Source organism: Macaca fascicularis, chromosome 3 (genome assembly GCF_037993035.2).
Source record: "Macaca fascicularis isolate 582-1 chromosome 3, T2T-MFA8v1.1".
In the NCBI taxonomy this organism is placed as follows: domain Eukaryota; kingdom Metazoa; phylum Chordata; class Mammalia; order Primates; family Cercopithecidae; genus Macaca; species Macaca fascicularis.
The window spans coordinates 9,804,289-9,827,031 of record NC_088377.1 but is presented as its reverse complement, the minus strand read 5'-3'; the positions used below and the strand labels follow the sequence as shown (position 1 = coordinate 9,827,031).

Sequence of the window (22,743 nt, the reverse complement as noted above, 5' to 3'; positions counted from 1 at the left end):
TCTGGGTTCATCATCCTCCTCTGTCTCTGAGCACACACCCCACTTCTCACTGTGCCCAAACCTGCCTTGTGCTTTCCTGACTCCTGTCTTTGTTCATGTAGTTCCCCCAGCGATGCCCCACCCCTTTGCTTGTTCATTTCCAGAGTAACTTAAATGTCCCCTCCTCCTCAGAGTCCTCCTTGCCCCTCCTATGGGCCTCTCCCATGCAGACTGCAGACCTGAGTCCTTCATGAGCTGTGTTGCCTTGTGTTTCATGTGGTACTTAGCATTCTGGGTTACAGGTGTTTGTCTGTTTGTCTTTCTGGCAGTGGAGCAGGAGTTCATCAATGGCAGGGACTGTCTTGTGCATCTCTATTCCCAGCACTAGCATAGATGGCACCTAGAAGGCACTCACATTATGCTGAATCAGATTGAAGTTTTATGGTTCTTTGTAGTTGGTTTCCTGTTTAGTCAGCCATTTTGCCCTTGGTTTCTAAACCACACTTGTGTCAAAGCCTATTAAAGAATAGAACATGGCTTATGCCAGTAGTATCAGGAGTTGTTTTAAGGCTTTAGTGTATTATATGGAAATGTAAATATTTAGTTTCCTCACAAAACCATCTGTATATTCCTGCAGACAGCCGCTGTACTGTGTTAAGGAAACAAGACAGTGGTGAAGCACTGGTAAGTTACTTGATCACTTGAAATCTTATGTTCTAATCTATGTTAAACCAAGGATGAGAGGGGGACCCAGGCCAGTGTTTATTGACATCACAGCCAATATTCAAGAACCACATTAAAAGGACGTCTGGGTAAGATGTACTATTTCATTAGAAAGTCACTGCCAGTCTTCTTCTTGGAATTGGAGCAATAATCAGCAAACTATGAGGCTTAAATTAGACAATTTCCATGAAGTTTCAGAGCTGATAAACATTAATATTCTAATTAAGAAAGGAAGAGTTCTTCATTTCCTGGCATAAAAATGAAAAGTTATCTTTAATAACTAAAGTTTTAATTTTTGCTCTAGAAGGAAAACAAAGGGACTTTGTTTTGAGTGGCTCTAAATTGAGTTTAAGTTAAAACAGTTCCAGAGTTGTCTTCCTTAGTAGTTTGCAGTTGCCTTTTATTCATTCTTCAGAAATTCTTCAGTTTAGGAAAGTGAGTAAATAGAGAAAAGCACAGCATTGTGGCAGTTTTCAAAGAGAAAGATGCCCGTTTACTGATTTTCAGGAGCAAATCATCTATCTATATGAAATTTTATCTTAATCTGCTCCATCAAATATTGCCCGACTAAGCAGGGAAACACAGCCGATATACCCCATAAGGAGCTGAAGGCTTCATTATTCACTGTTTGTGCCCCAGTGTGTGGTCAGGTGCAGAATGTCTAGTGTGGCTTAGTGAAAGAAATACATTAATAATAAAAATATTATTATAGCATATAACTGGAATTACGTAAAAGTCTGATTAATTACTTGAAACAACATTCCAACCCTGTGGAAAATAAGATAAAAATGTTGGAACAATTTAATTTTAGTTATAACATTAGGTATTATTAAATTTTGCTTGTTTTCTATGATAAATCATAGCACTTTGGCTGATACACTGTAGTGTTATTTTTGTTAAACATTTTATGTACATTTAACTTATGGCTAGTCTGTGAAAACCAATATGGTTTCTTTATGTTGAGATTCATAATGCTGTTATTTGAGTGTTCACTGATTTCCCCCCATTTTTTAGTTTAGTTCTACCAAGGTGAAAAACAAAGGCAAGAAAAAGAAGCCAAAGGATTCAAAGGTACGGAGTATTTTCTGTATTAATTATTGTCTAAACTCTCCAAAATAGTTAGTTGGACATATAAATTAGAATTGAGCAATTCTTTGGATATTTTGAAACATTTGTAGAGAAAGACTTTCTAAGACTTAAAGATGTTTTGGCAGTCTTCTACATTTTGAAGAAATTCCAGGTTCATATTGTATAATAGCAAGTCTTGAGACTCATATTCTTTATTGACCTTTTTATTTTTTTAGATGTTTCTGAGTAAAAAAAAAATTGCCATAATGTCCCCAAAAATAAGTCTCAAAAAATAGATAACATATTTAAACTAAAAATGATGAATACTAATCATTATGACTGTCCCAGGATTGATAGAATCCCTTCCTTCCTCTCACCAAAGGCTCTCTTCCAAGCCCGTGAGATAAGTAGGGCATTTTTATTTTTATTTTTGAGACAGGGTCTCCTTCTCTCGCCCAGGCTGGAGAGCAGTGGTGCAGTGACGGCTCACTGCAGCCTCAAACTCCTAGGCTCAAGTGATCCTCCCACCTCAGCCTCCTGAGTAGCCGGAATGAAGGTGCATGCCACCATGCCCAGCTAATTTTTTATAGAGATGGGGTTTTGCTGTATTGCCCAGGCTGGTCTAGAACTCCTGGGTTCAAGCGATCTGCCCACCTTGGCCTTACAGGCGTGAACTACTGTGCCAGAGTAGAGCACAATTTTTAAGTCTTTGGTGGGTTCTTCATGGCTCTTGTGTATGTGGGGAGCAGAAAGGGGGATGGAGTGAGAGAGAGTAGCAAATCTTCAAAAGATGAGAAGAGCTAAGGAGTTCCAATACAACTTTTATTTTTATCTTTGACTATATGTATTTAGTTTAGGTAAAATGGGAGTTTAAACTGAGTAACATTTAAATTTTTTTGGAGCATTGGAAACTATCCTAAATGTTAATTTGAGCTTATTTTTGGCTGTTGAAACTTTTATTACTATGTGTTCCTGTTTGTAAGAAAATTTGGATAGATCTTATATATTAGCAATTTGTATGTGTGTTTATATAAGCATTCATCAATTTTAATGATTTTTTTTTCTTTAATGGAATTTTAAGGTAGAAAATGATTGTCATTTTTCTGTCTTTTAAACCAGCCTATGTTAGTTGGGTCTGGGACAACTTCAGTAACTCCAAATAATGATGTCATCACTTCAAGTGAAGACCATACGTAAGTATAATTTTTAAATTTTTGCTTCATTTTAACTCAAATGTCTTTACTTAATAAGTTGTGTTAATTTAATGTATATAAACTTGTGTTTTATTTCCCTAACTTTCCTTTCTAAAGCTGTGCATGTGACAGCCTGATGTAATTCTGTCTTGATTACATTTACATAGCATGGCTAGAAGGCATTAAGAATTCATTCAAACTGTGTTAAAGTCACAATACTGGTAACGTTCATTCACTAAGATACATATTGAGAACCTACCATGTGCAAGACTCTGTGGGAAAATCATAGAAAAATGTCTACAAATTATTCTTTAAAATAGTCAATAGAGAGAATGTTCTGTTAATACTTACTAGCATTTTTGCTGTAATAGAGAAGAAGCTGTTTTGGGAGCTGTATATGATGTTATGGTTTCACCTTATATATTAGTGATTTTCAATGCCATCTGGTTGTCGAAACTGAGTTTTCAAGAAACAAATATTTAAGAAATAAAACTAGTGAGTAGTAGTAACCCATATTCCTTTATGAACCAAAAATGTACAACATGGTTTTTTTTTTTTCACATTTCTTAAAGGAGTTATCAGAACAGTTAAAAATTTACGTGGTCGTTTTCATGGATTCCTTAAGTAGGGTATTGTTTTAAGTTAAAATAATAGCCTGTCTTAGTCAGTTTGCGCTGCTATAACAATATACCATAAACTGGGAGGCTTACACACAGAAATTTATTCCTCACAGTTCTGGAGGCTGGGAAGTCCAAGATCAAGGTACTGGCAGATTCAGTGTGTGGTGAGGGCCTGCTTTCTGTTTCATAGATGGTGCCTTCTCACTGTGTTTTCTCATGGCGGAAGGGACAAGGCAACTCTCTGGGGCCTCTTTTATAAGGGCACTAAGTCCATTCATGGGGGCAGAGCCTAATTACCTCCCAAAGAGTCCATATCCTGACACCATCACATTGGTGATTAGGTTTCAACATATGAGTTTTGCAGGAACACAAACATTTAGACCATAGCATAGCCTTTACTGAGGTTAATTCTTATGTATCAGACATTGTTTTAGGGGGTTTACATTAATAAACTCTTTCAATCCACTTATCCCGCCTAGGAGGTAAGTGCTATAATATTCTGTCCAGTGTACAGATAAGGAAACTCTGAGGCACAGTGCAGAACGACTTGTCCAAGAACACAAAGCTTATAAATAGCAGAGCTGGGATTTAAGTCATGCAGCCTGGTTTTAGAGTCCACACTCAAACTACTACATCTTTTTAGAGTGCTAACATCTTATATTTAAAAAAAACTTTTGTTTAGATGGAGTTTCGCTCTTGTTGCCCAGACTGGAGTGCAATGGCGTGAATGGCGTGATCTCAGCTCACCGCAACCTCCACCTCCCGGGTTCAAGCAATTCTCCTGCCTCAGCCTCCTGAGTAGTTGGGATTACAGCCATGCGCCACGATGCCTGGCTAATTTTGTATTTTTATTAGGGACAGGGTTTCTCCGTGTTGGTCAGGCTGATCTTGAACTCCTGACCTCAAGTGATCCGCCCACCATGGCCTCCCACAGTGCTGGGATTACAGGCGTGAGCCACCGCACCCGGCCTAAAAAAACCTTTTATTAATAACATTTACCAGTCTCAGTCTCACTTTAACTTACTTAATAGCAGTTGTAATACAGTCTTCATTTGTCTTTCAATCATTTAACAAGTTATAGTTAATGCAACATTTTTTTAAATTATGGAGTTTTAAGAATTTTGCTCTTTGGAGCAAGACTAAATAATTGAAAGTGCTTACTTAGATTGTCGGATATGATATTTCTTGCCTATAACTGTGGAAGGGTAACTTATCTACACTAAGTTCCCTGGTGCTATATTTTTGCAACATAGAGCTGAGTAATATATTGCCATTATTGTGTTTATTTCAATTAAACATTCTTCTGGTTAAATAATAAACCAAAAGTTTATCTTTCACAAAACTGGGTGTTTTTTGTTGTTATTTACCAGCAATCGAAATTCAGATTCTGCAGGCCCTTTTGCAGTGCCTGACCATCTTCGGCAAGATGTAGAAGAATTCGAAGCTCTCTATGACCAACACAGTAACGAATATGTTGTCCGCAATAAGAAGCTATGGGAAATGAACCCAAAACAAAAATGTTCAACTCTGTATGAGTAAGTGGGTTGAAATTTTTACAATCATTATTTTATACCGAGGCTGCCAATTTAAGATCAGAAGTTGTTTAATTTGTGCCTGTTTTTAGAGATTTTGCCACATTTTACACAAAGTTAATTTAGGCCTTTTTTTTTTTTGAGACAGAGTCTTGCCATGTCACATGGGCTGGAGTGCAGTGGTGCAATCTCTGCTCACCACAACCTGTGCCTCTCAGGTTCAGGTGATTCTCATGCCTCAGCTTCCTGAGTAGCTGAGATTACAGGCTTGCACCACCATGCCTGGCTAATTTTTGTATTTTTAGTAGAGAAGGGGTTTCACCGTGTTGGCCAGGCAGGTCTCCAACTCCTGGCCTCAAGTGATCTGCCTGCCTCGGCCTTCCAAAATGGTGAGATTACAGGCATGAGCCACTTCGCCCCGCCCTGAGGATTTTTAATTATTAAATTTAGAGTCCTAATGATTATTGATTTTGTCAGTTTGAGCTACTAGATCGATAATTGAGTGGGGTGGATAAAACAAGTAAAAAATTCAGGAAAATCTCAGAAATAGCTTACCATTTTGAGCTTTGTGTTATTAAATAGTGCATGAGGCCTTCCTTTTAAGAAAATAAATCAAGGGCTGAGGTCTGTAATAGAGTATTAATTTAAAAGCCAACTCTTCTCCTGGAAGTCCTGTCAGTAGCATATCCACCATATGGCCCTTTCTTCTGTTTTCCTCCATTGCATCATTCCTATTTAGTTCTGTGCTCTTAGATCCTTCTTCATGGTTTTTCTTTAGAGTTGAAATGCCGAGCAAATCATGTTTCCAGAGAACTCTTGAATGACAGTGTGGAAACAACTGTAAAATTAAACTATTATTTCTTAAAATATGCTAGAATTTGCCTCAGGCATCCAAAAGTAAAGCTAAAGTATGTAGTTTTCAGTATTTGCTGTACACAAATTCAAATAGGATTTGTTTTTGGATTTGATTTTCTCTTTTTATTTAAAATTCTTATTATTAGCATTATTGTTATCTTTCCTGAATAAATTTTTATTTTTTTATTGTTTTTAGAATAAATTATATAATTACATAGTTCAAAGTTATAAGATAACTTTTTGATTTCATTTTCCTTTCCCTCACTCCCAGAAAAGTTTTAAATGATCATTTTCTAGGAGGTATACAAAATTTTCTGTATAGTATCATTGATTGCAGTTAACCTTATGTTTGTTATATTTGTTGTTGGGGAAAGGTTGAGATCAGTGAAAAGTGAAACTGTTTTCCTTTGGGAGAATAAAAGTTTTTTATTTATAGACGTATTCAAGTACTTCCTTATAGTAACTCATGTAAATGTAAATTTTTTCCAAGTTACTTCTCTCAGTTTTTGGAGGAGCATGGTCCCTTGGACATGAGTAACAAGATGTTCTCTCAAGAATATGAGTTTTTCCCAGAAGAAACTCGACAGATACTAGAAAAAGCAGGAGGTTTAAAACCTTTTCTCTTGGGATGTCCTCGTTTTGTTGTGATTGACAACTGTATTGCATTGAAGAAAGTTGCATCACGGCTCAAGAAAAAAAGGAAGAAGAAAAACATTAAAACAAAAGTAGAAGAAATTTCAAAAGCAGGAGAGTATTTACGAGTTAAACTACCTCTGAATCCAGCTGCAAGGGAATTTAAACCAGATGTAAAGTCTACACCAGTGTCAGATTCATCTTCAGCACCAGCTTCTGAAGATGTGAAACCCAAACCTGTGTCTGCAAATTCTCCTGAGCCAGCGTGTGAAGATGTGAGGGCCAAACCAGTAGCCGACAATTCTTCTAGACAAGTTTCTGAGGATGGGAAACCCAAAGGGGCCTCTTCCAATTCTCCCACACCAGGCGCTGAGGATGCAAATTACAAGCGATTCTCCTCTAATTCCCCCAGACCGGTTCTTGAGGATGTGAAACCAACTTACTGGGCTCAATCCCATTTGTTCACAGGATACTGTACGTATCTTCCTTTCCAGAGATTTGATATCACCCAGACACCGGCAGCATACATAAACGTGTTACCAGGTTTGCCCCAGTACACCAGCATATATACACCCTTGGCCAGCCTTTCTCCTGAATATCAGCTACCAAGATCAGTACCAGTGGTGCCGTCTTTTGTAGCCAATGACAGAGCAGATAAAAATGCCGCTGCCTATTTTGAGGGTCATCATTTGAATGCTGAGAATGCTGTTGGTCACCAGATTGCCTCTGAAACACAGATCCTTGAAGACTCTTCGGGAATATCTGTAAAGTCACACTGCAGCACAGGGGATGCTCATACAGTCCTGAGTGAATCTAACAGAAATGATGGGCACTGTGGAAATTCTAACAGCAAATGTGAAGTAATTCCAGAAAGCATCAGTGCAGTAACAAACATTCCACACGTGCAGATGGTTGCCATACAGGTAAGAGTTAAATAGAAAAGTCTTCTTAATACTGAAGTTAAATTTTCCTTTTCATTTTTCATTGCCGTTATATTTACAAGAATCCTTAAAGTTGATTGACTTTATAATGATTACTGAAGCTTTTGCCTGAAAATATTTTAAAAATATGAACTGTTTTGTGAAGTGTGCCAGGTAATCTTCTCAGAAAGAAGCTTGGGTCTCAAAAATACCCATCTTTGCTACCGAAATTCTACGCACATTGAGAAATAAGACAGCAGGTGGAGCCAAAACGTCATCCTAAGAATTAATAAAGGGGCTGGAGGAGAAGGTGGCTGTTTGTAGAAAAGTCAAGTGCTGGCTGGCAGTGTAGCCTGTATCACAGTGCCTTACCTGCCAGTTACAGGAGGGCCCACCTGGAGGCCTTCCAGCGTGGGGTGCCTGCCCCATAAGACTTACCGCATGGAGGAGAAAGGGAAAATGTGCTGGCAGCTACTCAGAAAGAGAAGGAAAAAGGAAGACCCTGACCTACACATGCCCAGCTTCTCCTGTCAAACCAGGGGAGGAATGAGAAAAAAAGAGACAGCCAGATAGAAACAAGAGAGATGTGTATGAGTTCCTTCCTAACAAGCATGAGATGAAATTAAAATTCTCTTATGATTGCCTTTATAGGGTATGAATTCATTAAATCCTTATTGAATTGCCCCACTCCTCATTATGTTTTCTAGGAAGCTTTGAAAAAAGTAGGTTAAGAGCAGTGGATCATAATCATTTTCAGTTATACTAATTCTAAATAATTTTCCTAATATACATGTTTACAGAAAGTATGGAACATGATCTAAATGGGAAAAAAACCTTGAAAAAATTGTGGGTGTGTTTTAAAGTGTTATTACTTGATGGGCTTATTTTACTAGAGCAATTGAGATAAAGTGAATTTTAATTTTTTGTTTTGCCCACAGGTATCTTGGAACATAATACACCAAGAAGTCAATACTGAGCCATATAATCCTTTTGAGGAACAACAAGTGAGTCAAAATTACGTTAAACTGTTTAAAGGTTTAGTTTTCATTAATTTATCCAGATGGAATGATAAACTAGAACTATTTTGGAGTCAGCTTTTTCCACACAAAGTTATCATGGAATAAGCTTGAGAACATAACAAAAAAATGATTTTGTTTTCATTGTTGAAATTTGAGAAGGGAAGGAAAAGGTAAATTTTTTCCAGCATATTTATTTCAAATTATAACAGCGTTGTTTTATTATTTTTAAATTTTTATTTTATTTATTTCATTTTAATTATTTTTGAGACAGGGTCTTGCTGTCACCCAGGCTGGCCAGCTTTATTGTTTTAACTGGTCATTATAATGAGCATGTAATAATTTATAAGTAAGCTTATTCACATGGATAATACAGAAAGATACTATAAAGACCTTCTCTACTATAATAATGATTCAGTTAGAAAACCTACTAATATAATTTATTTCGTTAATATGCATCATAAGAGAAAAGTTGTCTTATCAACTCAAAGTTACTGAAAAGGTATTGGATAAAATCCAGGTCACTGTCTTGACCAAAACTAGTAAGAAAATGGGAAATGATGAATATTTCTCAACATGCTAATATTTTAAGCCGAAAGCCATCATCTTGCTTAGTAGTAAAGCCTCACCATTAATATTTATTATTATCCTGGGTATATTAACTGAGAAAGCAGATATGAGAAAGAAAGAAGACAGAAAAGAGGAGAAGTGACTATCATTATTTACAAAGGCTAAGATTGTGTAGCAGGAAAATCCAAAATGATCAACTGAAAACCTATACTCACCTTTATAAACCTATACTTGTATATAAAAATATATACAAACAGTTACCTGTTAGAAAGTATGTTAAAAGAAAATATTTTCAATACCAAAAAAGATAAAATACTTAAATGTATATAAAGAAAATTTTTAAATGCTATGGAGAGACACATAGAGGCCTTCAATGAAAAGATATTTCCTGTACTTGGATAAGAACACCTAATTTGATAATGAGATTGGTTCTCCCTAAAGCTTTTTAAAATTTAACACAATCCCAGTATATACATGAACAGGTCTAATTAGTTATGTATATTGCTGTATATATAACAAACAACTTCAAAACTAGTGGCTTAAAACAGTAAATATTTCACAATTGTGAAATCTCGCAATTTCGCTCTAAGTCAGGAATTCAGGAGCAGTTTAGGGTGGATGGTTCTGGAGATTCTCACATGGCTAGCCAAGATGTTGACCAGGGCTCGGTCATCTGTGGGAGTAACTGGGGCCAGAGGTTCTACTCCCAAGATAACTCACTCACATGGCTGGCAAGTGGGTGTTGGCAGTTGCCAGGAAGCTTCAGTTCCTTGCCTTGTGGACCTCCACCTAGCCCTGCTTGACCTCATGGGGCTGGCTTTTCCCAGAGTATGTGATCCCAGGCAGAAGCTGCAGTGCTTTAGGAAGTCACAAATCATCACCTCTGCTGTATTCTCTTGGTCACATAGACCAATCCACCAACCCTGATACATGGTAGGAGAGGTCTATACAAGGCTGTGACTACCAAGAGGCTTGGTTACTGCACAGGATTAATTTGAAACTAGACAAATTGATTTTAAACTTCATATGTGAAAATGAGTATCAAGAATGGGTATGGAAGAGAAACTAAGAAAAGGAGTTGTGCAACTAAATATCAAAACACAATATAAATCTATCTGTATTACCACATACATAGACCATTAATATGAGAGTACCTGGCCAATATGTCGAAACCCTGTCTCTACTAAAAATACAAAAGTTAGCCAGGTGTGTTGGCTCACCTGTATTCTCAGCTACTTGGGAGGCTAAGGTAGGATAATTGCTTGAATCCGGGAGGCAGAAGTTGCAGTGAGCCAAGATCACGCCACTGCACTACAGCTTAGGTGACAGAGTGAGACTCCATCTCAATCAGTCAATCAATCAAGATGGCAAATTGGCTGGGCGCGGTGGCTCTTGCCTGTAATCCCAGCACTTTGGGAGGCTGAGGTGGGTGGATCACGAGGTTAGGAGTTTGAGACCAGCCTGGCCAACAGAGTGAAACCCCATGTCTACTAAAAATTTAAAAAAATTAGCTGGGCGTGGTGGTGGGCACCTGTAATCCCAGCTACTTGGGAGGCTGAGGCAGGAGAATCGCTTGAACCCAGGAAGCAGAGGTTGCAGTGAGCCAAGATTGCACCACTGCACTATAGCCTGGGCAACAGTGCGAGACTCTGTCTCAAAAAAAAAAAAAAAAAGATGGCAAATTATCTGTGAGCAAAAATTGGATTCTTAAATACATAGGAGAAATGGACTGCCATCTAGAAAAAATCAGTCTTGGTCCCTACCTCATTTCCTTATACCACAATAAGTTCCAGGCAGATTAAAGATTTTAGCATAAAAAATGGACCTATAAAAGTATCCAGGAAAAAAATGAAAATTTTTTTATAAGATCAGTAAACAGCATGGGAAAAAAGTATGTTTATATACCTATACACATGGCATGTAATGTGTATATCCTATATGCATAGCATATGTATAAGAACAAATATATACACATACACATGTCAAAACACAGATGACAAACAAGGAAAATTATGTGCAGTGTGAAACAGATAAAGAACTAATTTCCTTAACATACAGAGTTTCTATAAATCAGTAAGGAAAAGATTAACAGCCTATCACAAAGATGAGAATGGATGTGAATAGACAATTCACAATGAAAGAAATACAGATGATTTTTAAACATATAAACAGATGCCCACCCAACTTGAAATAAGAAAAGCAATCATTCACATTTTGAAAGATAGTGAAACTGATATTTCTGGGAAGGCAGTTAGGAATCGATCTGCACTCATATGTATAGAGAGAGACCAGTGAGCCACGGGGATTCGTGTGTTTGTTTTGTCTGTATTTGAATCAGCAGAAAATTGAATACAATCTAAACCTCCATCAATAGCGGACTAGTTAAATTATGATATACCTGTAAAATGAAATATTACGGGGTCATTTAAAAAGCAGTTCTATAGTTAGATATGGAATGATTGACAAGATCAATGTCTCGTTAAGTAGGAGGAAGGTCAAAACTTGTGTTTCCTGCTGCTATTTGTACAAATAGCATTTAGTTGTTGCTAATGATAAAAATAATATATAGAGTTATTAAATTTTTTAAATGAATAATACCAAAAATTATGAAAGAAAAATTGAAAATCATCTACCTTCCCATCACTCATGTTAACATTTTGATGTGTAGCCTTCCAGGATGTTTGAACATTTACATATAATTAAACAATAGTTTTTAAAAGATGGGATCACAGCATATATATTGTATTTGAAATTTGCAACCTTTAATATATTGTAGACTTGTTTCCATATCAGTAAATATGATTTATAGCATCATTTTAAATGGATACTTGGTTTTCCATTTTATTAATGTGTGATAATTTATTTGACCAAATTCTTGTTGAACATTTAGATTGTGTCAGCTTTTTATGTTTACAAATAGTCCTATAGTGAATGTTTTGGCCTGTTTACTGTTGTTGAAGTCTTATGCTGTGCTTAGCTTTAAACAAGGTAGGCTCTGTTGTTTAATGAGTCAGTGCTTTTGACTCTCAAATGAGTGTTTTTATTAGTGATGGGAACGTTCACAAATGCTTTCTTAAATTAGCTCTTAGTTTTAGGACCTCGATGCTAGTATAGTTGATTGTTGGCTTTTCAACCAGTGAGACTTGCATTTGAATCCCAGCATTGCTACTTTCTCCTGGGACTTTGAGAAGTTTCCTCACTTGGTTTTCTGATCTATTAAAGGCAAAAATAATGTATTTCTCACAGATGTATGGTGAAGTTTAAATGTAATAACATAGAGGTGGCATTTAGCTTCCTGCCTGTCTCTGTTGGTAATTTGCGGCATGTAAATTCATTCATGATAGCAAGTTACTATTCACCGTGATCCTTTTGCTGAATTAAAAATTAAAATGGAGGTAACTAAAGTCTTAAACCATAAAGTTTTGCTCCTGAGTAATAGTAAGGTTGACTGTTTAATTAATTTAGTTAAGCATGGACTCTATTTATAGTACTAAACTTTCAGTCTGGGCAGACAAAGTGGCATGCTCCAAGGCAAATGGGCATGCATGGTCAATCTGACCGTAATTCACAGTTCTCTAACTGATCATTCACGGAGTTTCAAATACTTGATTCCCCGCTTTTTTACACTCGAAAAATACTAAGGTATTGTGGGAAGGTACAGGAAGTGTCAGTGGACCAGGTTTGTGCTTGGGATAGATTTCTAAAGCCTGGCTGCCACATGGAGGACAGTTACCTCCAGCTGGAGAAGCTGCCAGCATCAAACAGATGCTCTTTTAAAGTTATATGCAGTTTGAAAGGTTTTAAAAAATAATTACCTAAATGACATTTATTGTTTGCCAACAGAATGGTTTCTGGGTTTGGGGTTTTTTTTGTTGTTGTTAAGCTGGTGCAAGAAACATAACTGACAATAATTCATTGATAATATTTTGTCATTTTGAAATAACCAGCAACTATTTATTTGAAACACCTAAAAGTAAAGCCAAAGTTAAAATGTTCTGTTTATATCTAAAATATGTATAATATGTGCAACTTTTTAAACCTAATAAATAATCGTTGGTGTTAATTGTGGAGAGTGACATTTAAATCAAACTGTTGATCTAATATTGAACCCTTCTAAAACAAATATTCAGAACTAATTATAGATTGGAGAATTTGAATTTCAATAATATGAATGATTATATTTATAAAAGAGCTGGTTGTGCTAAACACTGTTTAGAGGTTTTTAATTCTTGAATTATTGTGACATTTCCCTTGTAAATTTTCATCTGCCTTTTACTCTCCTTTGTTTAAGAAACAGTAAAGAACAAGATCATAAGTAGGCATTTTAAATGATTTTTAATAGTTTGTTTTGTAATTCACTTTTAGGGGGAAATTTCACGGATTGAAAAGGAGCACCAGGTATTACAAGAGCAACTTAAAGAAGCATATGAAAATTATGAGCAGATGAAACTTAAGGGCTTAGAAGAGACCAGGGACCTGGAAGAAAAGTTGAAAAGGCACTTAGAAGAAAACAAGGTAATCCTATGTGAAACCTGTCTTTAATTGCACATAGCATAGTTAGGAGAATATGAGTGTAACTGTGCTTGTGCAGCTTCAGCTGAACTTCTGCCTTGTTGACTAAACAAAAGATTCTTTCTCAGAATTGCCTGCTTCAGATTTCTTCACGACATATTAAAGTGGCTGTTTCTTGCCGTGCTTTAGAACCTCTGCAAACTGCCTTATGAGAAAGGGGCTATAAATCTGGGTTTTCGTTTAGCTATAGTTCAGTTTCCTTGGTTAACTAAAACTCTATTTTATGGTGACTGAGCTCTGAGATAAATTCTTGTTTATATTGAGAGGCAGCATAGCAATAGAGGTTCAGAATGAGAACCCTGGAGACAGACTGGTGGGTTCAGATCTAGGCATGGTTCTATACTAGTTCTAATCTTGGGCAATTTACTTAACTTCTCTGTGCTTTTAGTTCTTTACCTGGAAAATGTGAGTAATAATAACTCACATTATGTATGGTTAGATTAATACTTATAAAGTACTTAAAACTGCCTTGTTCGTAAGGACTCAGTACGTATCAGATGCTACTGTTATCATCATCTTCATCTTACTCCTAAGGAAGTATAAGAATAACACATGGAGCCTTAGACATACTAGAACTGTAAAGTCACCCAGAGTATCTTGTTGAGATCTGCTGACCTTGAATTCTGTTAGTGAAGACTGATCATCAGATACGTGGCTAGTGGAGGGATAGCAATTAGTGGCAAAGCCAGATTGAATTAGTGAAAAAATGGAATCATAGATGTGAGGAAATCATGGTGCATTTGTTTTTAAAAGCTACCATCATCTGTTTAGAAAGGTAACAAAAGAATATTAATTCATTTAAGAAAGGAGGAATTTGTTCCAGAAGTCTGGATCAATAGCTGGGGTAACATATTAAATAGAAGAAAACTAGCTTAGTGGGACCTTAATCAGGAAACCTATTTACTAAGATTTTAGTAGAAAGCCTAGGGTCAGTTTGTAAAGGTAACTGTCATAACATTCCCCAGGACCTGTTTATATTCAAGATGAGACTGGGGAGATTCTAAGGACAAGAAGAATTAGATAGATCCTGAGACTTTACTCAGTTTCCTGGCTGGGAGAAGTAAAAAAGAACAAAAGCAAAATCCTACATAGCATAGTGACACATGAAACACAAGTTTCTATAAGCTACTTGGGGGTTTAACAAAACAAAATAGTTTTATAAACCTTATTTTGCCTCAGGAAACTTCAGTTTTAATAAATGCATGTGGGAATGCCTGTAGCTGCCTGTTTGAGTGATGAGGCAGATTGGAAACATAGTCTTAAAGGTAGCATTCAGCTGGTGAGGTATCTTTCTTTCTGGCAGAGGCTTTCCCGGATTTATAAATTGCTGGTCTGACTGTGTGCTCTGTGTGTACAGTTCATCAAGGTTCTTTCTTTGTATAGTCAGTCCAGAAGAGTCTGGGAAATAAAGCACCCATGGGGAGGGCTCCAGCTGTCAGGCTTTTTTTTAACTTGTTAAGACTTTGAGTCTGCTGTTGGGTGGCCCTACTCAAGAGTGACTTAAAAGGGCAATAAACCCCCCAAATTATAGGCCTGATAAGTTATTAGACTTACGACGTAAAATGTATACCTATTCCCTACCAGGATAAGTTGCTAATCTGAGTTCCTTGGGTTGGTGTCCACATAAGAGTAGATGAGATTTAGCCATAGTCATTTCTTTATTAATGGTGGTTATGCTCATAGCTCATGGAGAAATTTCTTATAAACATAGAAAGAAACGAGTGGCTTTTCCTGATATTTCCCTTTGGCCTTTGACTGCAGATTGCTGAGGTTATAAGCTAACCAACTTTTCCTTTTACTCTAGTTACTTGATGCCATGTTTGAATGTAGCAAATGCACACCCAGCCCCTTACAGAGAACAGAAAAACAGGGAAGCTCTAGAAATCTGAGTGCATTAGAGTCCCACTGCCCACACCACACCGCAGCACCTCCACGTAATAGCTTTGTGATGTTAGACAATTTCTTCAGCCTCTTTGACTCTCAGTCTTCTCACTAATAATGTATTGTCTACTTCACAGCTTTGTGAGGTCCCACCTGGGGTGGTTGAAAAAGGGACAGGGGATAGCCAGAGATAGTAAGTACAGTACTCAAGGAGGAACTGTCCCACCCAAAATTCTACTTGTGCCTCTGCTAAGAAAATTGTTTTTTTACAAACCACTTTAAGAATGCTTCGCATATGGCCGGGCGCGGTGGCTCACGCCTGTAATCCTAGCACTTTGGGAGGCCGAGGCAGGTGGATCACAAGGTCAGGAGGTCGAGACCATCCTGGCTAACACGGTGAAACCTGTCTCTACTAAAAATACAAAAAAAAAAAAAAAACTTAGCCAGGTGTGGTGGTGGGCGCCTTGTAGTCCCAGCTACTCACGAGGCTGAGGCAGGAGAATGGCGTGAACCGGGGAGGTGGAGCTTGCAGTGAGCTGAGATCACACCATGTACTCTAGCCTGGGCGACAGAGCGAGACTCTGTCTCAAAAAAAAAAAAAAAAGAATGCTTAGCATATACAGGCCGGGCACAGTGGCTTACACCTGTAATCCCAGCACTTTGGGAGGCCAAGGCAGGCATATCACCTGAGATCAGGAGTTCGAGACCAGCCTGGCCAACATGGTGAAACCCCATCTCTACCAAAAGTACAAAAATTAACTGGGCATGGTGGTGGGCGCCTGTAATCGTAACTACTTGGGAGGCTGAGGCGGGAGAATCACTTGAACCCGGGAGGCAGAGGTTGCAGTGAGCCAAGATCGTACCACTGCACTCCAGTCTGGGCGACAACAGCTAGACTCCATCTCAAAAAAAAAAAAAGAAAAAGAAAAAGAAAAAAGAATGCTTAGCGTATTCTAAGCATCAGTAAAAATCTGAGCGAGCTATTATATATAGCTGATGGGGTTCTATTATTATTCATGAGCTAGGAATGGCCTCTATAGGTAGTTAGGCCAGTTATCTATTCTCTGCCAGTGGAAAAGTGGCTTTTTAAAATTTTTTTTAGTTTTTAGATGGAGTCTTGCTCTGTCCCCCAGGCTGGAGTACAGTGGCACGATCTCAGCTCACTGCAACCTCTGCCTCCCGGGTTCCAGCGATTCTCCTGCCTCAGACTCCTGGGTAGCTGGGATTATAGGCGCACGCCACCAAGCGTGACTAATTTTTGTATTTTTAGTAGAGACGGGGTTTCGCCATGTTGGCCAGGCTAGTCTCGAACTTCTGACCTCCTGGGATCCTCCCACCTCGGCCTCCCAAAGTGCTGGGGTTACAGGCATGAGCCACCGTGCCTGGCCAAAAGTAGCTTTTTTAAAGCCAGAATCCCTTGTTGTTTTTATTGTACCTTAACCTATGACTGGCAGGTTATAACTGGTTGCAGTATTGCTGAAGGACATAGGTTCATTTTTGTTTGAGAATAAAGTTCACATAACATAAAATTTGCTGTTTTAACCATTACAAAGTGTACAATATAGTGGTTTTTTGAATATTCACATTATTGTGTAACCGTTACCACTATCTAATTCCGGAAAACTTTTATCACCCCCAAAAAGAAACCCCATATTTATTAATCAGTCACTCCCTATCTGCCCAGGACATATGGTCTTAAGGTGCTTTAATAAGATGCTAAAATGGACATTGAGTCAACATCAGCTCTTAAAAACACTGTCAAATCATTTGGCCCAGAATAATTTACAGGGTAGATTTTTGGACCTTTGTCTGTATTAGAACAGAATCTTGGCCCTGCCTGTCAAAACTTCCCTAGCCCACACCGGTGCAGAGGTGGGATTCTCCTCTTCAGTCATGGGTCCTTGTCAAGTTCAGCCTTTTTAAAATCTAACATTTATGAAGCTCCTACTATGTGCCATACTCAATTGTTTTTACATGTATTTAATCTCAAAACAGTCCTTATACAGTAGTGTTATACTGTGGTACATAAATCTGCATGTTACTCGTGAGGAAATGGAGGTGGGAGCAGCTGATGCAGCTTTCCCCGAGCCTCACCAGTGTGAAGTGGCAGAACAGGTCATGTCAGGCTTCAGAGCCCATGCATTTGTTCTCCCTTAAGAGAAGGTCAGCTCCACAGCCCCATTCAACTGTTAGGAGTGTTTCTCACCACTTTACAGCAGTGTAGGCATATCAGTTAATCACTGTCATAATAATGCTGAGTAACTCCCAGCCACAAAACCCCAGTGACACGTGACTGTAATCGCTTAGCATAGGAGTCTCGATCAGCTGGTCCTGCTTGGGCTTGGCTGGATCAGTTCACCTTTGGGCCAGCAAGAGCTCTGCAGCATCTTTACTGTTCTTGCCTACATATCTGGGGTCAGCTGGCTGTAGATTGATCTAGAATGACCTCAGCTGGAATGACTGGGACAACTAGCTCTGCTCCACATGTCTTGCATCTTCCACCCTGAAAATCCTATTCTGAAGGCAGTAGGAAGGTGCAACGGCAAGCAAGGATGGCCACACGGCACCTTTCAAGCCTCTGCTGACTTCAGGTCTGCTTAGACCCCACCAGCAAAAGCAGTCACATAGCCAGCCAGAGTCAGGGCTGGGAAAAATAGACTTTGCCTCATTAGTGAAGGGAACTGCAAGTCACATGACAAATGGAGTGGCTGCAGAGTGTGAAGGATGGAGCTATGAATGCCATCCCTCCACTACAGTAGGTCAGCACCAGTAATTTACTAATACTCAGTAATTACCAAGAGCCTTCTGTGTGCCTGCTTCCTCTTCCGCCTTCTCCCTTGCCAGCTCTCTGCATCGTTCTCTAATTTAATGGATAATGTTGGTCATTCAATTTTTCACTTCCAAACCTTTTCCCAGTACCATCCCTTCTGCCTGGAGTGGTTTTCCTTCTCCCTGAGCCTGACTCCCTCCTGCTTCTCCTTTGGGCATCATTTTCTTGAGGAAACAGTTGTTGATGGCAACCTCACGCTTACCTACAGGCCTTTGTTAATGCAGTGGTGGTAATAATGACTATGTGATACAGTAATTATCATTTTATAACATCTTTATTGAGATATAATTAACCAGAGCGTAACATTTACCCATTAAAATAGACAGTTTAATGTTTTTGGTATATGCCCAGGGCTCTATGTAGCACAATCTAAGTTTCAACCATTTTCATCAACCTAAAAAGAAATCTTATACCCACTAGCTGTCACTCCCCATTCTCTCCCGCATCCCAGCCCTTGGCAACCACTGATTTACTCTCTGGATTTGTCTATTCTGGGCATTTTGTATAAATGGATCATGTTACATGTAGTCTTTTATAAGTGTCTTCTTTCACTCACAGTGTTTTCAAGGTTCATCCATGTACATCCATCTATGTTAATATGTATCAGTATGTCATTCCTTTGTACTGTGGAATAATATTCTATTGTATGACTATATCACATTTTATTCATTCACTAGTTGACATTTGCGTTCTTTTCCACTTTTTCACTATTCTGAATAATGCTGCTGTGAACATTCATGGACAGGTTTTTCTGTGGACATATGTTTTCATTTCTTTTGGATATATGTGTAGGAGTGCAATTGCTGATCATATGGCAATTCCATATTTAAGCATATGAGGAACTGCGAACCTGTTCCAAAACCATCCTGCCAGCAGTATATGAGGATTCCAGTTTCTCCATTCTTACTGACAGTTATCATCATTTGTCTTTTTATTTAGGCCTCCTAGTGGGTATGGAGTGGTATCTCATTGTGGTTTTGATTTTTATTTCCCGAAAGGCTAATGATATTGAGCATCTTTTCATATGCTTATTATCCATTTGTATATCTTCTTTGGAGGAATGTCTACTCAGATCCTTTATTCATTTTTGAATTGAGTTTGTCTTTCTATTGTTGACTTTTAAGAGTTTTTGGGCCAGGTGCAGCGGCTCACACATATAACACCAGCACTTTGAGAGACCAAGGCAGGAAGATCACTTGAACCCAGGAGTTTGACCAGCCTGGGCAACATGGCAAGATCCCTTCTCTACAAAAAGTTTAAAAATTAACCAGGCATGGTGGTGTGCATCTGTGGTCCCAGCTGCTTGGGAGGCTGAGCTGAGAGGGTCACTTGAGCCCAGGGGTTTTGAGGCTACAGTGAGCCAGGATCATGCCATTGCACTCCAGCCTGGGCAACGACAGAGTGAGACCCTGTCTTGAAAGGAAAAAAAAAAAGAAACAAAACAGGGCTGGGCATGGTGGCTCACGTCTATAATCCCAGCACTTTGGGAGGCTGAGGCAGGAGAATTGCTTGAGCCCAGGAGTTCAAGACAAGTCAGGGTGATGTGATGAGACCCTCACTCGCTACAAAAAACTAAAAAACTAAATAAATAATTAGGTAGGTATGGTGATACATGCCTGTAGTTCCAGCTACTCAGGAGGCTGAGGTGGGAGGATCACTTGAGACCAGGAATTCCAGGCTGCAGGGAGCCATGATCTTGCCCCTGCACTGCAGTTTGGGCAACAGAGCAAGACCCTGTCTCAAAAAAACAAAAACAAAGAGTTTTTCTATATTCTGGATACAAGTTGCTCATCAAATATGTGATTTGCAGATATTTACTTCCATCTTCCATATTTGCAAATGTATCTTCCGTCTCCATTTTGTGGGTTGCCTTTTCACTTTCCTAATGGTATCATTTGCAGCACAAAAGTTTTTACTTTGAGTACACTAAGTCCAATTTCTCATATTCTTTCCTTGCTTGTGCCTTTGGTGTCATAGCTAAGAAACGCCTGTCTACTTCAAGGGCACTTCTTACCCATTTAGGTTTGTGATCCATTTCAAATTTTTCGAATGGTATAGTATAGTAACTATTTTTTATGCATATTTTCTCTACCAAACTGTGATCTTGAAAGTAAGGACCGTTTTTTGTTTTGTTTTGTTTGTTTGTTTTTTGAATGGGGGTCTCATTAGATTGCCAAGGTGGAACTCCTGGGCTCAAGGGATCCTCCTGCCTCAGACTCCTGAGTAGCTGAGACTACAAACACATGCTACCATGCCCAGAAGGGTGGTTTGTTTTTTTTTTGTTTTTTTTTGTTTTTTTTTTTGAGACGGAGTCTCTCTCTGTCACCCAGGCTGGAGTGCAGTGGCCGGATCTCAGCTCACTGCAAGCTCCGCCTCCCGGGTTCACGCCATTCTCCTGCCTCAGCCTCCCAAGTAGCTGGGACTACAGGCGCCCGCCACCTCGCCCGGCTAGTTTTCTTGTATTTTTTTAGTAGAGATGGGGTTTCACTGGGTTAGCCAGGATGGTCTCGATCTCCTGACCCCGTGATCCACCCGTCTCGGTCTCCCAAAGTGCTGGGATTACAGGCTTGAGCCACCGCGCCCGGCCAGAAGGGTGGTTTTTAAAGTTATCTTTGGTTGATAGCACCTAGCTCAGTATACAAACTAGGAGCTTTGCAAATGTTTATCAAACAATGTGTGCTTGGCCCCTAAAAAGCTGCATTTAATGAGTTGTGTTTCCATGTTCTCTATCAGCCTACATCAGAGGACATCAGGCTCACATTCTGTGAAGTTTGCTGCTTTATTTACTGCTAGTATGGACTTGGGGATATTATCCATTCTTTCATGTGACAAATATTTCTTGAATGTTCTTTTAAGTGCCAGGCTCTGTGCTGGTCTTGTGGGGCGTTTCTGCAGCATCCTCTTCGTGAGGCCCTTCTGTCCGCCATCACTTCCAGAGCCTCTCTTGTACAACTGAGGTTTAATAAAAAAGATAAAGTTTTTTTCTAATTGAGAAAAAGAAAGTGTTTATAGTTATGTCAATAAACTGTAATATAGCAGATACAGTTGTATATAGCCTATTTGTTTGTTTTATGCTAAGTTTGAAAGAAAAAGGTTCAGGAGATCATTCTGTCTTCCATGCAGTCAGAAACAAGCTCGTGATAGCTAACCTGTTTAGCATTGTGAGGCAGCTATGGCATTCAGCAGTGGTTAGTACAAACAGAAGATGAACTCATGTAGTATTTTCGCTGCCTGAGCTATATTCGTGTGTATGTGCGCATGTGTTTATAATACTTTGTGCTTCTTGATACTTGAACTCCCTTAGGTACTTGTTGCCAACTAGGTTCTTATGCCTCAGCATAACCTTGTGGTTGCACATAATCTCCTAGCCAAAAGGATGGATCCCAGGTGAGATCATTGGCTCAGAATAGGAGCAGAGGATAGGTGAGAAACAAGATTGGCTTGGCTGCCAGCAGCAAGGCATGCAAATTCACATTGGTCCTGGTAGAACCGAACCAGGTGGAACACAGGATTCTTAAGTAGAATAGGCATGGTGGTCACCTCAGTCACAGCAATGACTCAAGAAATTCAGGATCAACAAGGTTGCAGCTAAGAAGATGTGGGAAGGACTGGTTCCCATGTTAAAGGGAATGTTACTGAGCTGTTGTTCAGTTTTTGCCACCTAAGAACAGTTGTCCTGTGCCAAAATCAACCTTATCCCTGCTGTAGGATTCAGAAATCTTAAAGGACCTTGACTGGTTAGCAAATCTGCCTTTAAAAAACATTGAAAACCTTGGTGTCTAAGGCTGAAGAAGGAGTAGTGGCCTCTTAAATTGATAGAGCTTTTGGCCTGAAGGCCATGATTTCCTATGGAATCCATGTAGGTTGACTTTAGTGTCCTTTTTGACAGAGAAGAACTAGAGTTTCTATAGCTGAACTGTATTCCTCAGTGACCTACGCGTGCTCTAAGCCTAAGCAGGAAGTTCAGGCTGTAGGGAATCTGATAGGAAGTAAAAAATTAAAAGTTTCCCTAAAGCAAATGTGAAGTTAAGATTTCATTAAGCCGTCATTGATAATAGTGAGATTTTAAACTAGAAAATATTTGTTTCCTTTAGGTATTGCTTTGATTCACGTTTAAATTAATTATTAGAAATATTAACATAGGGAATGTTTTACTTATAAATGACTGGTATTTATAAGCATGTGCCCCACCCAAACCCCTTGCTACCATTGAATAGATGATACTTCAAAACAAACATCAAACCTTTAGAGAATGTGTAGATTCAGAAGTTTCAAAACCAGCAACTACATAAGAAGTTGACAAAGAGGGTTGGGTGTCAAGTGGTGCTGTACCAAACCCTCCAAGGGAACG

General features: G+C 38.8%; 1 protein-coding gene across 1 annotated transcript in view; it reads left to right on the top strand.

Moving 5' to 3' along the window:
* The window catches only part of TTC3 (tetratricopeptide repeat domain 3), a 121,000-nt gene that overhangs the window by 76,265 nt on the left and 21,992 nt on the right, over positions 1–22,743 (top strand). Inside the window, exons 29-35 of the mRNA XM_005595963.5 lie at positions 617–663; positions 1,717–1,773; positions 2,890–2,963; positions 4,954–5,118; positions 6,461–7,526; positions 8,462–8,527; positions 13,475–13,624. Coding sequence (XP_005596020.4) covers positions 617–663; positions 1,717–1,773; positions 2,890–2,963; positions 4,954–5,118; positions 6,461–7,526; positions 8,462–8,527; positions 13,475–13,624 — 1,625 coding nt within the window. The remainder of the gene's footprint in view (positions 1–616; positions 664–1,716; positions 1,774–2,889; positions 2,964–4,953; positions 5,119–6,460; positions 7,527–8,461; positions 8,528–13,474; positions 13,625–22,743) is intronic.